Source organism: Myxocyprinus asiaticus, chromosome 46 (genome assembly GCF_019703515.2).
Source record: "Myxocyprinus asiaticus isolate MX2 ecotype Aquarium Trade chromosome 46, UBuf_Myxa_2, whole genome shotgun sequence".
In the NCBI taxonomy this organism is placed as follows: domain Eukaryota; kingdom Metazoa; phylum Chordata; class Actinopteri; order Cypriniformes; family Catostomidae; genus Myxocyprinus; species Myxocyprinus asiaticus.
In genome coordinates, this window is record NC_059389.1 from 15,955,421 (window position 1) to 15,974,477 (window position 19,057).

A 19,057-nucleotide genomic window follows, 5' to 3' on the forward strand; every position below is an offset into this window, starting at 1 on the left:
TATCCGTCCTCAGATGAATTCAAGTTTCAGCACCACATTTTCATGGACAGCGCTCAGGAGTATCTCTCTCTCTCTCTCTCTCTCTCTCTCTCTCTCTCTCTCGAAGCCGCGACTTTATGCATATCGCTTTTGCTTGAGTTCAGAATCCAGGGATTTAAGGTAGTCTACATCAATACAAACAAATTTAGGTCAAAAGATTGCAAGATGAAATAAAAAAGAAACCAGCTTTGGAACTGAAATGAAAAGCAGTTCAAGGGGCGGTTCACACCGAAACTGTTTTTGCGTCCTTCCGCGATCTTTTTCAATAGTTTTTCTGTGTAAGCATGTGCTAGACGGACGTTTTGTCAGCGTCCCGCGCAGGAGCGCAGCGTTTTTAAGACGCTCAAGTCAAGTAAAAAAAAAAAAAAAAAAACCTAACTGAGTCACTTACAATGGATGTCAACGGGGGCAGATTTTTTGAGGGTTTAAAGGAAGAAGTTGTATAATTTTACACAGAAAGGTTACACTAAAATCATGTTATCATGTAGGGTACAGTGAGGCTAAAGGACCCTCCCGGGGTAAAAGGCCCGGGATTTTTATCATTACCACAGTAATTTTCTTACTGGAATAGTTCACCCCAAAATTATAACTGTCTCTTCATTAACTCGACCTTGAAATCATGATTGTGCCTAGAGACTGCAATGGCAAGATGTACAGTGAAAAAGGAGTTATATTTTGGTCTGCTCTCACCCAAAATCTATAGGATCACTTCAGAAGATATGGATTAAACCACTGGAGTCATATTTATAACCTTTATGCTGCATTTATGTGCTTCTTGGAGCCTTAAATTTAGGTCACCATCACCATTCACTTGCATTGTGAAGACAAACAGACATGACATCTCCATCAACATATCTTTATTTGTGTTCCGCGGAACGAAGAAAGTCATATGAGTTTAAGATGACATAAGGGTGAGTAAAAGTCATTTTTGGGTGAACTATCCCTTTAACACCCGTTTGTCACTATTCACTACAAAATATTCCTGATCCATGAGATCAATGCATGCAATGTCTAAAGTTTGATTTTGAGGTAATTTTATCTAATATTTAATCATCTTTATAATGTTGCAAATTAATGTAGCTAATAAGAATCCCTGAAATTATCTAATTTATTTTGGGAAATACAAAATACTTATTTCTCATTTTCGTTAAAGGTGATTAAATATTATTATTATTTTATAACTGTCCAATAAGTGGATAGTATTTGGGGTAAAAAGCCCCCCCAGTTGCAGGGGCTAGAGGCCCCCATAAAACATATTTTGTATATTTCACATTTTCCTTTTAATAAAGACATTTTAACCCAATTATTATCTCAGCATTTATGTTGCGTCAACATTGATTAAAGGCCTGTAATAAGAGGCATAAGCTAAATGCTGTTGGGGATTTGGTGGGATAAATTTTAAGTTTGACCAATAAAATGAAAGCCAATTCATGCAGTGGCCCGATAGCTGTCAAGATTTAGGGATGTGCTAAATAAATGGAAACCAATAAAATTAAAGCCAGTGTATGCAGTGACCCAATAGTTGTCAAGATTTTGGGGTAGGTTAAGTTTAAGGGCAGCCAATCCAGTTTGAGATAAATGACCAATGGGGTGACCATTTTTTCTAGAAGGTGAGAAGTGCAAATGTGACTTAGGTGTGGAAAAAGTCTCCTGACAGAAAACGTAAGGGGATTACTTACCATGGCGACAAATGGCCATAACACGGAAGGAATTGTCAATCACTATACATCCGAAATAGCACATAATCAGATATATACGGACCTGTGAGACTCCAGGCCAGAACTTCTCAGAATACGTCCAAAATTCAACGGTTTATACAGGAGTCTTTTGGTCCGAATACAGCTCTTTCCATGCAGTGCATGTTTGAATGTTTTATTCAGTAGATGATCTTTCCAAGGGAAACCTGTGAGTCAATGCTTTGTACCATTTGAAGGGAATTGTACCATTTGCTGTGAACATTCATCTTCCTCAATTCCAACTGCTTTTGGAATTGAGGAAGATGAATGTTCTAATTTTATGAGCGTTTATTCAGAGACACCTCGCTGAATGAATTATCATATATGTTTTAAACATGACCAGCTGCATGTTGATTTGTCCTCATTTGTCCAGTGAAAACGGGGGAACTACATTGTGTTGCTTTGGGTGTCCATACACCCAGTATGCTCACAACAACATTTTCTGTAGCCACAGAAATAAGGTTGTCTGAAAATAGTGTAAGATGCTTATAACTAGCCTCAGTCACCATTCACTTTCATTGCATCTTTTTTTTCCATAAAATGAAAGTGAATGGTACCTGAGCTAGTCCTTAAAGGAATATTCCGGGTTCAATACAAGTTAAGCTCAATCGACAGCATTTGTGGCATAATGTTGATTACCAAAAAGATAAATTTTGACTTGTTCTTCCTTTTCTTTAAAAAAAAAAGAAAAAGAAAAAATTTAAAATCTTGGTTACAGTGAGGCACTTATAATGGAAATGAATGGGGCCAATCAGTAAACGTTAAACTCAAATGTATAGCCATAAGATGTAAACAATGTGTTAACATGATTTTAGTATGATAAAATCACTTACTAACCTTTCCTGTGTAAAGATATATCCAGTTTTATAACTTTGTTGCCAAGACGATGTAATGCTGTAAATGCTATAACAACCATAAAACGATGATTTTAACAACTTAACAGCTCAAATAATACGTGAGTTTTAACTGAAGAATTCATGTAAGTGCTTTTATAAAATTAGAAGCTTCACATTTCTGCCTTTTAAACCTTCCAAAAATTGGCCCCATTCACTTCCATTGTAAGTGCCTCACTGTAACCTCGATTTTTGCCTTGTCAAAATAATTTTTTGTGGTAATCAATATTATGCCACAAATGCTATCGATTGAGCTTTACTTGTATTTAACCCTGAATGTCCTTTTACATTTTGCCTAGAGTAGTTAGTAAAGTGATGAATGACAATAGATTTGTTGTTATTTTTAAGAGTTTATAAAAAGGGTCAGTTTTCAATAGCAGTCTTTATCTCCATGACTCTTTGAGAGTGAAACGTGCTTGCCTCAAGCATCAAGAGTGCAACATTAAGTTGAATTCTCTAAAATATCAAAGTTCCTCCAGCTTAAAGTTCACATGGGTTCCACAGAACTCGCCAGTCCCCATTTACATCTCTACAGTGACATCTGGGCTTAGTCCCGAATCTGGCCTTCGCCCACTCCCGGCCTAAGGGAACTAGTACGCCAGTGTAAATCCCAATCAACAACATAAGTGGAGCCCTCAAGATGCGTACATTTATGACATGGTCTTATGCAGAACACTCTCTGCTGTTTGAATTTCCAGTTCTTATGTTCTACTGGCCAGAAATGTGCTTCCATAAAAATCATTGACCTTATAGACAACAAGTACTTTAAAATGTACAGCTAAAAATGTATTATTAAATAACTGTTATTGTTTGTTATTGTTAATCTCTGTTCTGGAAGGAATAGCCTAAAGCTGTGCACATTAGCTGCTATCATGTCGTTCCTCCCCTCATAATGTGCAGTCAAAACATATTGGATAATTTCCTTTAAGTATAAATAAAGGGCTGAATTTTACTGTCTGTTGGCATGTCTGCCAAATAGGCCAGAGAACAGAGCAAATTGTGACACATGCATAGTGACATCCACAGTCAAGCACTCTGGCGTGAAGCACACAGGACGCCTGAGGGGGAAACTAAAGTCCTGTCTCCATCATATACCTCATTCTTCTTTGTTTTACAAGCAAGTCTGAGAACTTCCCATGCTGGGTGAATTTCTGTAAGTATTTCTAATGCTCACTTTTTAGGGGTGGTGAATAGACTCAATTTTTCCCTTTCATTTTAAACATCAATGAAAAATGAAATATACTTGATAAACAAAATTAGTGTTTTTGTTTTGTGACATCCATAGAAAGGTATTCAATTCTCCATCATCTCTTTACAAATGCACATATCTACACAACTCAGTGGTTCAAAATTGTCAGACACTACTGTCAAAAACTATGCCATGGTAAAAGATTTTCTTAACAGCAAAATCATTTAAATGGATGGTTCTCTCGTCATTTACTCACCCTCATACCATCCCAGATGTGTATGACTTTCTTTCTTCTGCAGAACACAAATGAAGATTTTTAGAAGAATATTTCAGCTCTGTGGGTTCATACAATACAAGTGAATGGCGGCAGGAAATTTGAAGGTCCAAAAAGCTAATAAAGGCAGAATAATAGTAATCCATATAACTCCAGTGGTTAAATCCATATCTTCAGAAGTGATATGATAGGTGTAGGTGAGAAACAGATAAATATTTAAGTCATTTTTTTACTATAAATCTCTACTTTCACATTCTTCTTTTGTTTTTGGCAATTCACATTTGTTTGTGCATAACGCCACCTACTGGGCAGGTAGGGAAATTTATAGTAAAAAAAAAAAAAAAAAAGAAAAGAACAAATATAAATTCAGTTGGCTATTTTTTGGGGGTGTTTTGAAAACTTTTGGTAGTTGAAGAGAAATGTAGCAAAATATTGTGGAAAGTCAATGTTAAAATTCTTTCAAAATCATTTACAACTGTATCTCCCCTTTTGTTCTCTTCCCAGTGCTTTTAGTCCCGAGATGGATTCACAATTGCTGAAAACCACAAACACAGCATTTCAATGGTTTGAGTTTGAATTAATCACAAATCTTCCTCTTCTTGATATCATGTTGCTGACAAGAGGCATGTGTGGAGCAGAAACAGCAGTCTATACACAGACCAGAAAATAATTCTTTAATTCTGATGGTGTACATGTTGCATACACAGCACATCTGTAGGGGATTAGTATAATTATTACCACAGATGCGTCAAAACCTTATGGTGAAAATCTGTCATGTGTCATGATTGTTTGGGTCACTGCTAATCGAGCTAACGCTTGTACAGATGATGCGTTTCCTCTCTGGGCATGTTCAGAGCTCCTTGAGTGACTTTTAGGGCACAATTCAAATGAAAGACAGCGTGATCACATTTAAGGGTACATAAACATTCAAAGAATGTCTTTTTGATCACCTTTTTTATTTTTATCTTTTGTTTTTATCAAACTGTTCAGGTGGAATTATTTTATCTGAAATATGGCAGCAAAGAAAAAAAAAATCAAAAGCACTGCTAGTACAATCAAGGCTCATAACACAGCATACACATTTCTCCTAAAAGAAAATAAAAATAATAAAAACAAAATTTGCAGTGTAATATATAACAAATATTTTTTCAAATCTGTATTTTTGGCCTGTATACTTTTCTTTCAGGCTTTTTTTCATTTTTTTTTTTAATTTTAAACCAATGGGTTCTCACTTTCACCCAAGCCTAAAGGCAACTCATGGCCTAGAATGTTTATATTCATCTTTTCCAGTTTTGAGGGTCACACAGTGTTCTAACCAAACACAACACAAGCAATTTGTTTGTCCACACTTAAAAGTGAAAATGCTGCATGACGTGACACATTCAAAGCCAATCAGAACATATTTGATGTTCAATATACAGAGATGCGTTGCATGATTTTGGACCAATGAGATTTCACTGTGGGTGGAGCTAGCCAGTGCGATGTCACAGAAATAGAAACCAAGCAACCAACAAAATACCAAATAGCTTGTTCCGGCTGCCGCAGGCTAGGACAAAAACACAGATTTACATGGAAGAGGTTGTTTTTATCGCTCATTGCTATATCGATGTCTGGTTGGGACAATGTCAGACTGAGAAATCTATTTGGCAAGATAAGCAGGAAATCCGAGAGCTTTTTAAACAATGTATTAAAATATTAAAACACAAGCTTTGAGGCAAAACAAACTCCCGTGGCGTAAAGGCACTGTGACGCTGAAGACGAAAATCTCTTTTCTGCTTCCTTTTTTCTCTCCATTTAGTTACACCTTAACTGTTGCTATACACACTTACTTGGACCCTACTAATAACTGTCCACAGAAACTTCTAGATGTGGATTAAGATCTTTAGACAAATCACACTTGTGGTGGAACTACAAAATCATTAAGGTATTAACATTTGATGCCTTAAACATAACTTAAAGGAATAGTTCAGCAAAAAAATGAAAATTCTCTCATTATTTACTCACCCTCGTGCCATCCCAGATGTGTATGACTTTCTTCTGCTGAACACAAACAAAGCTTTTTATAAGAATATCTCAGCGCTGTAGGTCCATAAAATGCAAGTGAATGGGTACCAAAACTTTTAAGCTCCAAAAAGTACATAAAGGCAGCATAAAAGCAATCCAAAATATAACTCCCTTTTCACTGTACATTTTGCCAGTGCAGTCTCTAGGCACGATCATGACTTCAAGCTCAATTACACTTCCTAGTGCTTGACGCATGCGCAGATGCTTGTTGATGGCACTAAGAAATGTAATTGAGCTTGAAATCATGATAGCTAAGGAGACAGCTGATGTAAAGATTTATAGTGAAAAGGAGTTACATTTTGGTCAGCTCTCACCCAAACCTGACTGGATTACAGGACTCAAATGGATTACTTTTATGCTGCCTTTATGTGGTTTTTTGATCTACAAAGATTTGGACCCCATTTACTCGCATTACAGGGATCTACAGATATGAGATGTTCGTCTAAAAATCTGTTTGTATATAGAAGAAGAAAGTAAATGATGAGAGAATTTTTCTTTTTGGGTGAACTATTCTTTAAAGACTTTAATCCACAGTAGGTTCCACTGGTGACCAGTAACGTCTCCGCTCTGCCTTGCAACATTTGCTGCCATTGGCAACTGTAACTGAAAACAAACCAAAAGTTTGGGATGACCATATGGACTTGGACCTTATCATAAGTTTGTGGGTATTTTACAGAGAGATTTCACAGCCAAACCAGCTTTGTGAACGTCAAATGAGAAATGCGCTATAATGAGAAAGTGTATGAGGAGATATCAGGAGAGGCTGAAGATCTGTGATGTTGTGATATTGTAGAGAAGGCCAGCCTCCCCAAAAACTATTAAGAAAATCAAGGCATGAAAACAAAGCAAAAAAATAAATAAAATAAAGAATACACTGCTATAGAAATTTCTGCTCATGTTTTTCCAAGTCCAGTGCTTTAAGAGTACATTTTGGTCAGATTGTATGAGAATGGTCCCAAGGAGGCAGGTGTGTTTTTCTGTTAGTCTTAGCCTTCCTCCGTCTTCTATCGGAACAGCTCATTGGTTATGATATTTTGCAGTTTCTCTCTCAGTTCTTTGAAGCTGGGCCGCACCACTGGGTCCAGAGTCCAGCACTGCTTCATGATGTCATACACCACGGCCGGGCAGCCGTCTGGGGCATCCATCTTATAACCCTGCTTTACACGTGGGACCACTTCCTTCAGAGGCTGTAACACGACGAAGAGAAGAAAGCACGAGAGACGTCATGACTTGGAAAAATGTGTTGAGTGGCCAACAGTGCTCTCTACTGGTAAAATTGGTGTTGAGACTAAAATTCTCAGAATCAAAAATAAAGTGGTGCATAAATATATGCAAAAGATATAAACGCTAATATATATGATAAATAAGATTATAAATTGCATGACAAATTATTAAAACAAATATAGTATTATTAATAATATTGTATTCATTAATTAATGGAGTAACATGTCAATGTATATAAATTATTAATGATTAATTATAATTCTGATTACAATTATTTAAAAACAAATAAGAATTTATAATAATTTAATTATAAAGAAATGCTAATATGTACGCTAAGGTACAATATTATAAATAGCATTGCAAAATTATAAAAAGTAATCAAATTATTAATAATTAATATTCCATTAATTAATTAACAGATTGATACATACTAATGTATCAATACATTCTTATTATATATATATATATTATTTTGTTAATAAATATTTTAATCATAAGATATAAATGTAATATACACTAAATTACAATATTATAAATGACAAAAATTCTAAAACAAATTACATAAATGATTAAATATAAAGCATAACATATATTAAATATTAATGTTAATATTATATTAGTTATTATTAATATTTAATTAGTTAACATTAATTATAATTCTGATTATTTACATTTAATTTGTATAAATATATACAAATATATATATATATATATATATATATATATATATATATATATATATAAAAATTATCATTTTTTATTATAAATCATAATAAAACATAATATATTAAATAATTATGTAAAATAATACATGTATTAGCAAAAGAACATAGTAATATAAAAATAATATAATTATCAATAATATAAAATAAATATATTGAAAACAAACATGAAAACAAAACAATGTGTTTTTATTTGTCATAAAGTTTTGAAATCACTTACAATTCTTGGATATGGTACCCGACCAAAGGAATAGATCTCCCACAGTAAAATGCCATAGCTCCATACATCTGACTTAGTGGAAAACTTCTGTTTATCACACAGACAGATAGGAAAGAAAGAATAAGAAAATGTTTAAATGCATCCCATTACATATCTCTATTTGAAAATGGAAGTAAAAACAGATGACCTACCTTCTCTCTTAAGGCCTCAGGTGAAGTCCACTTAACCGGGAGTTTGGCTGTGTCTTGAGTAGATGACGCCTCTTTGGTGAGGCCAAAGTCACTGACTTTCGCTATATTGTCTTCTGACACAAGAACATTACGAGCTGCCAGATCCCTGTGCACAAAGTTATTGGCTTCAAGATATTCCATTGCCTTGCAAACATCCCTGAAAATCAAAAAAAGGTGAAGAAAGATATATTAAAAGACATTTAGAAATTTAAGAATGAAAAATAAAGGTTAGCCTTTGGAAGTAAATGCCTTTAGGATGAGTTTCTCTGAGACAAAGAAACACTCACATTGAGAAATTGATGAGACAATCTTCACCAATAACAGTACGTCCTCTTGAGCGCAGATAGTCCACCAGACTACCCTGAAAACAGAGAAAAAACACCTCTAAACATAAAACATCAAATAACATCTATTTACTGAATAATGGTTTAAAACTTCACATATCTAATGTATTGAAGTCCTGTTATTTTCTATGAAAACATGTTTAAATTGACATGACAGGTTTAAGCACTGACCTTGGCCATAAACTCAGTGACGATATAGAGACTGCCCTTCTCCTCCACAATCACCCCCAACATCTGTACCAAGTTATTATGCCGTAATTGCCTGTATGTGATAATAGACAATCTGAATATTGATATTCAATATTGATATTATTCAAATTACCCTAATGAAGAGATTGTGTGTCCTACAGTACATAAAATTGACTATGTAATCGATTTACACCCTTATTAAAAAAAGGTTAAAAGGACATACGTCATGACAGAAGCCTCCGCAACAAAGGCCTGCGCTGTGGCGTCATGTTTGATACACTTCACTGCTACTTTCCTGCCTCTGTAATCTCCGACCATCACATCTGAGAGCCAAAACACAACAGTTTTTTTTATTTTTATCCTGCCACAGATAACAGCTGGTAGGATGCCAAGTGTCTTCTAGGTTGTAGAAAACCACAAACCGGACAGCACATTCTCACCTCCAAACTCTCCCTTTCCAATAATCTGTTGAAGTTTCAGTTCTTTTCTATTCAGGGCCCAGCCACCTATGAAGAAGAAAGACTTAAAGCAACTGTAAAAATGTGGTTTAAAAATGTATCCCATAAAAATTAAATAAAAACCTGAAGCCTTGCAGCAATTTAAATATGAATTAATTTAGAACATACATGTGAAAGTATCATCTCATGCTGCTAAATGAGAAAAGAAAAGAAATGCAAAACTGAATGGACAGGGGTTGAGGTAAAAAAAAAAAAAAAACCTTACTTCTTGAGAATTCGTCCTGGGCCGCCACGGACCCCTCCATAAGTTTAGGTTTGATGAGTCTGGTACAGAGTCCATCTGCATCTTTAGTGTAATGCTGCAGAAAAAGCACAAACATACTTCAGCTCATTTACAAATATTTACTGTGGCAGTACCATGGCACAGTAACGATATCAGATGTTCATACCATGGTAATTTGATGGCACTGGCTGATTATCAAATGAAGATGCGTTTATTCTCATGGTTAATGTCTTGTATGATAATAACATGGTACTTTTTTGTAAGTGTTTATGTCAATGTCACTTCAGTGAAGACATATTTGCATTCATTAACATAAAACAAGCAGTTGACTTAATGTATATACGTAAAAAAAAAAATCTTTTTTTTCAAGATTCTTGGAAGGTACTGTATTAAAGTAATATTTCGGATTCAACACAAGTTGACCTCAATCAACAGCATTTGTGGCATAATATTGATTACCACAAAATATTGTCTCGACTTGTCCCTCCTTTTCTTTTAAAAAGGCAAAAATCGAGGTTACAGTGCAGTACAGGCACTTACAATGGAAGTGAATGGGGCCAATTTTTTGAGGGTTTAAAGAGGGAGAAATTTGATTATTTTATTTATTTATTTATTATTATTATTATTATTATTTATAAAAGCACTACCATTAATTCTTCTGTTAAAACTTGTGCATTATTTGAGCTGTAAAGTTTTAATTTATACAGTCGTTTTAGTATTTATTGACATAACAAGGTCAAGGCAACAAAGTTGTAAAATTGGCTATAACTTCACACAGAAAAGGTTAGTAAGTGATTTTATCACACTAAAATCATGTTAACAAGCATATTGATTATATCTTGAGGCTATACTTTTGAAACAGTGAATATTTTAACATTTACAGATTGGCCCCATTCATTTCCATTGTAAGTGCCTCACTGGAATCCAGATTTGTGCTTTTTTTCTTTCTTTTTTTTTTTTTTTTAAAGGAGGGGCAAGTCAAAATTATTTTTTGTGGTAATCAATATTATGCCACAAATGCTGTCGATTGCGCTTCACTTGTATTGAACCCAGAATATTCCTTTAAGAAATAAAGAACTTTTTTTTTTATATATAGCTTTCAGTGATATTTCTTCCACATCCAACTCAGTAAACAGCAACCAACAGCAGAGGGCGCGGTAGTATATGCATATTATAAAGAGACCGCCTCATGCGTGCCTTCATCAAATGGACACAAGTCCACACAGGCTAAATACATTCTAATCATTTAAAGGTGTTGAAACACAATGTTTTGTAACTCTATATGCCCGGCACTGTAATCGTGAGACTAAATGACGAGATAACTTTGCTGAATGAAATGGCATCGATTGAGCTGCTGAAATGATCTGGAACCAAAATTACTATTACAATTTGAAAAAAAAAATTCAGAGCTTCTTAAATTACTTCAAAGAGTTCAAATAAAAAAAATCCTCCATGTGCAGCAATGACAGCTTTGCAGATTCTTGGCATTCTAGCTGTCAGTTTGTCCAGATACTCAGGTGACATTTCACCCCACGCTTCCTGTAGCACTTGCCATAGATGTGGCTGTCTTGTCGGGCACTTCTCATGCACCTTACAGTCTAGCTGATCCCACAGAAGCTCAATGGGGTTAAGATCCATAACACTCTTTTCTAATTATCTGCTGTCCAATGTCTGTGTTTCTTTGCCCACTCTAACCTTTTCTTTTTGTTTTCTGTTTCAAAAGTGTTTTTTCTTTGCAATTCTTCCCATAAGTCCTGCACCCCTGAGTCTTCTCTTTACTGTTGTACATGAAACTGGTGTTGAGCGGGTAGAATTCAATGAAGCTGTCAGCTGAGGACATGTGAGGTGTCTATTTCTCAAACTAGAGACTCTGATGTACTTATCCTCTTGTTTAGTTGTACATCTGGGCCTTCCACATCTCTTTCTGTCCTTGTTAGAGCCAGTTGTCCTTTGTCTTTGAAGACTGTAGTGTACACCTTTGTATGAAATCTTCAGTTTTTTTGGCAATTTCAAGCATTGTATAGCCTTTATCCCTCAAAACAACGATTGACTTATGAGTTTTTAGAGAAAGCTGTTTCTTTTTTTGCCACTTAAGACATGCCAGTCTATTGCATACAGTGGCAACTCAAAAACAAACACAATGACAATGTTAAGCTTCATTTAACAAACCAAATAGCTTTCAGCAGTGTTTGATATAATGGCAAGTGATTTTCTAGTACCAAATGATCAATTTAGCATGATTACTCAAGGATAAGGTGTTGAAGTGATGGCTGCTGGAAATGGGGTCTGTCTAGATTTGATAAAAATGACTTTTTTCAAATAGTGATAGTGCTGTTTTTTACATCAGTAATGTCCTGACTATACTTTGTGATCAGTTGAATGCCACTTTGGTGAATTAAAAGTACCAATTTCCTTCCGAAACAGCAAAATCTGTACATTATTCCAAATGTTTTGCTGCCAATGTATGTCATTTTGTTTAATTCATTTTTCTTTTCTTTTTTTTTTATGAGAGGTGCCTAACCACATTTTAATCCCACAGTTTTACAGTAGTAACTATGGTGCTTTGGCAAAATGAAACTTTTTTACGGTAATTTTTGTAGCGGTTCTCTGCACCAAAATCCCTTTCAAGGCAAGTCAGTCCACTTGGCGACAATCTTGGGAATGATATTTTTTTATAATTACAAGGGGCATAAAATTACAGCTTGTATCTACTTGAAAGGGGAAAGACAGAAATCTCCAAAACAGTCGGTAAAGATTACAATCAAAGAACATTTCAAATAAGCAGTAAAATCTGACAATGGTATCATAAATTGTGCTTCTTTACCTCAGATCACGCTAAAATCATTATTTTTCAGGCTGGTCAATATGGCGCATTTTCGAGTTGAGTGAGAACAAAGGGTGTGTCTCAATCAGCTCCCTAGTTCAGTAGTCAGGGCACTGATCAGGGAGTCGGCCATTTTTAGGGCCGTCTCAATCGCAAAATCATTCTGAATCACAAAAATCACTGAAACGGTTGCACACTAAAAAAAAATAAAAATAAAAAAAAAATCACAATATGCTCCATAAAAAGCAGGGAGCATCGTTGCTTCCTATGTTCCCTTTCCGGAAACGTTGTCGGGTCTTCTGAAGTCTCTCAAGCCCTTAGAAGATGAGCACAAGTGTAAATATATTAAGTCCAAGCTTTATTTTCTCTTTAAAAGAGATGTTGTTTGTAAAGTTTTTCATACATAATTATAATGAAAGGGAAACAATCTTTTAAAATATTAGAGTTGTTAAAAGTATGTTTAAAATACACTCCTTTATATTTTTAATTTATTTAATGTCATTTATCTTTCATAATAACACTGCAAGTTTGAATTTCTTCAACGACAATGAACAATAGTGTCGTAATACAACAATGGTGCTGATTAATAACAGCTGCGCTTGAGTGCGGCAGCTCATTATCCTGTCGCAGGTTATTGAGCCACAAGTGTCCCAATGTTCAGTGGATGATGGTACCATGGTGATACCATTTTTTTAAGATGTACCTTGAATAGGGTTGCCAATTTTCTTCCAAACAAATATGGAATATTCCAGCTTTAAATATGAGACTTTTTTTCAGTTGATCTCCGGCATGAGACGCTGCACAACAATTAAAAAGGGTCCACCTAGAGCTTGTTTACATGGGAAAACAATTAAAAAACAGCGCAGACCAACACAAAAACGCATTCATGTGAATGGCCCCTAATACGGTTAGAACCAAACTTATATCAGTCTTCACTATTAAAAAATGTTTTGCCAAAAGAATGAAGCTACAATCAATGGATAAAGACATTATTTTTCTGTCAAGCTTTTACTTCCCATAGCAAAGCTTTATAGACCTTTCTCACAGACTGTGATGACGCGTTTCCGCCTTATTTTGCAGCGTAAATCTCGCATTTTTTTTTGTATTATACATTTTTAAATATTGAGTGTAAGTTTATAACATTATACTTTGTGTTATATTATCCTGGAATTAGTTTAAAAAAATGAATTACTACAGATGTGAGGGGGTTTCGATTACAGCTGCTGAGAGAGTGACAGTAAATTTGGCATCTTCTCCCATCTGACTGTCTTAATCCACTGCTCTATATTTTTTCCTCTTCTGGTAAGTCATTCAAATGTAATAGTGGATTTTTCACTTGCTGTTGGAGCAAATAGGTAAGTGTAAATAATATCTGATGTGATCTCCCATTGACTCCCATTCACCGCTGTTGAAGTTTACCCTCCAGCCCGCCCCAGCAGGTAGTAGCTGAGGGTTAGGACTGCCCACTTGATGGCAAAACACTCTCTCGATGGTGCTGTACTTAGTCTCTCTCAAAGAGAGCTTACGACTAAAGTACAGTACAGGGCGCTCCACACCCTCCACCTCCTGCGAGAGCATGGCCCCCAACCCCCTCTCTGATGCATCCGTCTGTAAAATAAAGGGGAGAGAGAAGTTAGGAGCATGTAAAAGCGGCCCGCCACAGAGTGCAGATTTCACTCCCGTGAAAGCCTGTTGGCACGCCTCCGTACACTGGACCGGATCTGGTGCCCCCTTTTTAGTGAGACCAGTCAAGGGGCTGGTGACATCAGAAGAATTAGGAACAAACCTTCTGTAATAGCCAGCCAGCCCCATAAACTGTCTCACCTCCTTTTTGGACTTAGGATGTGGGCAGGCCGCTATCGCTGCGGTCTTATCAATCTGGGGATGTACCTGCCCATGACCCAAGTGGAAGCCCAGATACCATACATCCACCCGCCCAACTGCGCACTTTTTCGGGTTTGCCGTGAGCCCCGCCCGCCTCAGCGACCTCAGGATGACTCTCAGATGCTGCATATGCCTCTGCCAATCATTACTGTATATAATGATATCATCTAAGTAGGCAGCGGCATACGCAGCGTGTGGCTGGAGGATCTTATCCATGAGGCGCTGGAACATGGCGGGAGCCCCGAACAAACTGAGCGGAAGAGTGACAAATTGGTGTAATCCGAATGGTGTGGAAAAGGCAGTTTGTTCTCGAGATAATGGAATTAAGGGGATCTGCCAATATCCCTTATTTAAATCCAATGTCGAATAAAATTGAGGGCATTGGGTACGTGTCAAATTTAGACACCGCGTTGACTTTCCGGTAATCAACACAGAACCGGACTGACCCGTCACTCTTAGGTACAAGAACAACCGGGTTCACCTAATCGCTGTGCGATTCTTCTATTACCCCCATCTCGAGTATTGCCTTTAATTCGTCCCGAATCACCTTTTTCTTGTGTTTGGGTACGCGGTATGGCCGACTACACACTACCGCTCTCGGTGGGGTCTCGATATGGTGTTGTATGAGGTTAGTCCAGGAAGAGGAGAGAACACATCTGCAAACTCTTTTTGCAACCTGGCCACCTCCGTGAGCTGGGACGGTGACAGGTGGTCTCCACAAGGGACCGGGGTGAATGGATCGGCTTTGAACTTCACCTCTGGCCCAAGCTCCGCCCTCTCCGGAACTACCGTCGCCATGGACACGGGGACTGCCTCTCTCCACAATTTAAGGAGGTTGAGGTGGTAAACGTGCCATGGCCAGTGGATTCACCAACTGACATTCACGGCATGCCGCACACCATCTGCATACATCCCCGCGAATGCTCAGCCAATAAAAGCAGGCCATTAAACAGTGTAGTGTTCTTTCCAGTCCTAAGTGACCCGCCAGGCTCCCCGGCTCATTGCTGCCTCCGGGGTCGCGGCGGAGGATCCGCCTGGAGCTAACCAGCTCCGTAGAGCCTGCCGATCCTCGGACTGGGCCCGGAGGAGCTCCTGGAAATGATGCTCCTGGGCGAGCAGGGCTTGGTGATGGGACTCCTGGATGCTAGCCAGGTGAATTACTACACCCAGTGGTGAGGTGTCCATGGCGACCAGTCTTCTTCCTTCGATGTCCCGGGTTTCGGCACTAGTGTAAAGGTTCCAACAGGAAACAAGTGGGAAGCGGGTTGGCAGTCCAGGTAAATTAGCTTTTATTCAAGCATACAGCTGCACAGACAAAGTATAGGCTTTTCAGCTTCACGCAACACTAAACAGGCTTTCAGATACAGATGTGGCTTTTCAGCTTCACGCAACTCTCTCTACCTCACTGGCGTTCTCGGCGGCCTTTTCAAGCCCATCTCCGTCGTCACTGTAATGAGAAGCAGGTGTTATGCATCATTAATCACCAGGTGATGTTCCTTACCGCTTCCTCTCTCCCCAGTTACAGACACATGACCACGTCCCGCTCCACAAAGTCGCTTCTGATAAAAGTATCAGTAAGATGGCAAATTAGTTAGTCAAATGCGGCTGCAGTGGCCTGTCATGGGCACTAATCTAATGATCTTAATGAGCCATTACAGACAACCCAGACTTGTAATGTGCACCCAAGCGAGTAAAAGCTAACACTAATGGATATATGATAGTGGACTGACAATATAGGTAGTGTTCAACATACAAAGTCAGTAAGTTTCCTATAGTCTCCCCTTGTTTTCAGAAGAATTTTATTGAGTGGATTGTGGGGAGCATATCTGCTGCAGTAATTTAATGGCTGGCTGAGGATAATGACTTATTGTAGACTGTTTAATACTTATTCACTTCTTTGGAAAGAGCACAACGGTTCAGCTGTGACTTTAAGGGTGAGAGAGAGCAAGAGAGGGAGAGACTGTAGCCAAAATTACACTAAAGAATGTGTGGAATTCCGTAATTGAGTCCATTATAGAAATGGTGAAGAGAGACTTTAGTAACCATGGTTCCTCTGATCACTAAAGCCAAAGTGACAACCAGACCCCAAACTAGACTAAGGAGATTCGAACCGTTATCAACCCTTAACCTTAGAGTTAGAGCTGATAAATACAAGTTCAAATCAATTGACTCAATTTATAACCACAAAAAACAAATTAGACTAGTCCCTCGTTTATTAAAACAAACCCACAATTGCGGTTACAGTAAAACACTTACAATGGAAGTGAATGTGGCCAGTCTGTAAACTAAAAAATACACAAAAGTATAGCCACAAGTAGAGGTCTGCACGGGCCTTAAAATGTAACCCGAACCAGACCCCAATCAGAGACCGTGTGACACAACTCTACTGGTAATGTCAGATTTTAAGCCCGAGCCCGAAATCGCTTACTCCCATTATAATTTCTTCTCCAGGCAAATATTGTTACAATAGGCTGGGTTTTATGTACCGTATGCATCATAGGCAACATTCGTAACAGTACTATAACAGTAAACATTCACATCCAACTAAGCACACCAGAGCAGAAGGGAAACAAACATTGGCTTATCGTTTATCAAGCACCGAAACTTAGCTTTGTGCAGGACAATCTGGAACAGTGTGTCAGTCAACACTTTGCAGCCTAAACTTGACACCTGCACAGTGCAATGAATAGCTAGACGCAGCGCAACTAATGAAACAGAACACAGGTGTCTCGGTATGCGTTTTTGAAACTTGAGGTTCTTTTTAACTTGACACAGTGTCTAAAAAAATGTGCCGGTACTGCGTGAGATGCTGAAGAAACAGCGAGAGGCGGTACAACAGACAAAGATGTCCATCCAGCACATGCTTACATAGGAAAATAATGGAAAAATAAAGCAAAAATGACAAAAACCTGAACTTGACCTGAAGTCATACTTGGAAAAATTGACCCGAAACTCTGCGGTTTCCAAATGGGGGCGGAAACTCCAAAAGAGGGCGGGAAAACTCCAGAAGGGGGCAGGGTTACTCCAGAAGGGGGCGGCACTTTCACCCATGGTTAGGGGCTCTGTATGTCTTTGCTGGCAGTTTGCTCACCCAACTTCTTTGGAGCTCGGCCCACAGCTCTATCCTTCTTGCGGTTTCTCGAGCCCCAATCGGGTTGCAGACCTCTAGCCACAAGACGGAAACATCATACTTGTTAATACGATTTTAGGGCAATAAAATAACTTACTGATCTTATCTGTGTAAAGTTATAGGCAATACCAGGATTACAGGGTTTTGCTATTATTACAACGTTGTAATATTGGTTATAACTTTACACAGAAAAGGTCAGTATGCTATTTTCACACTAAAACCATGTTAACACATATAATGTTTGTCTATTGGCTATACTTTTGAAACAATATGTATTTTCATGTTTATGGGCTGGCCCCATTCACTTCCATTGTAAGGCCGTACTGACACCACAATTTTTGCTTTGTTTTAATAAGCAAAGGATGAGTCTAAATTTTTGAGGTAATCAACATTATGCAAACAAATGCTGCTCATTTAACTTAACCTGTATTGAACCAGAGATTATTTAGCAGAGACGGGCCACTTCTATTTAATTGAACTGGAGAAATTGGAACGCTCAACCAAGGAGCTCTAGCGCCCAACAGTCAACGGATGTAGAAAGGAAGTCCCGCTTTACAGTTAAAAGAGCCAATCACCTTTTAGATACAGACATCACCTGTCAGTTAACTCTAGAACGCACGTGCGCATTAGCTATACTAGCTGGGAATGTTTTTTTTTTTAGCGTAATATGAGGTAAAGAATCCAAATTTATGATTCCAGTACTGTCAGATTTTATTGCTGATTTGAAATACGTTCTTTGATCGTAATCTTGACCAACCGTTTTTGAGATATTGGTCTCTCCATTCAAGTAGATAGGAGCTGCACTTTCATGGCTGGAAATAGCCTCCCGAAAGCTTTCCAAAAATGGCCGCCAGTGGACTGACTTGCCAGAAAGAATTTGATTGAACCAATAAAGCCAACAGATATTGTCATAATAAATGTCAAAATATACAAAGTACACAGTCATTTACATCTTACATCCATGTATGTTGGCCCTTTCTTAACCCTTTCATTTTACTGTCATTACATTATGAAGAATCACAAATACTTTGGACTTACTTCCAAACAATAACAAAAAGCACCATGGTATCATGATATTTTAAGATATGGTACTATAAAGGTACTTCAAAGAATACCATGGTAACACCATTGTCCAACAAACACAGTATTCCCATGGTACCATGTAAACACAATGGTATAGGAATACTTAAGTCATATACCCTGGTATCCAGCGGCCTCAAAACATATTTTAAACATGAATGTCACTGCTTTAGTATAAGAAAATATCATGCAATGTGGCATCTGCAAACAAATCATGCTAAACTTTTTCATGGAACTAATTTCACTTTTCTGAGTAATTAACCAAGATCATTTT

The 19,057-nt window shown here is 37.5% G+C and overlaps 1 protein-coding gene across 3 annotated transcripts in view; it reads right to left on the bottom strand.

Moving 5' to 3' along the window:
* Nucleotides 1-4,784: 4,784 nt before the first annotated feature.
* Nucleotides 4,785-19,057, bottom strand: part of LOC127436028 (tyrosine-protein kinase CSK-like) — a 41,975-nt gene continuing 27,702 nt past the window's right edge. For all 3 annotated transcript variants that reach the window (XM_051689922.1, XM_051689924.1, XM_051689923.1), the window contains 8 exons: nt 9,848-9,941; nt 9,565-9,630; nt 9,348-9,447; nt 9,107-9,197; nt 8,879-8,952; nt 8,553-8,748; nt 8,362-8,448; nt 4,785-7,382 (listed from right to left, as the gene is read on the bottom strand). In XM_051689922.1, coding sequence (XP_051545882.1) covers nt 7,200-7,382; nt 8,362-8,448; nt 8,553-8,748; nt 8,879-8,952; nt 9,107-9,197; nt 9,348-9,447; nt 9,565-9,630; nt 9,848-9,941 — 891 coding nt within the window. In that variant the 3' untranslated portion in view covers nt 4,785-7,199. The remainder of the gene's footprint in view (nt 7,383-8,361; nt 8,449-8,552; nt 8,749-8,878; nt 8,953-9,106; nt 9,198-9,347; nt 9,448-9,564; nt 9,631-9,847; nt 9,942-19,057) is intronic.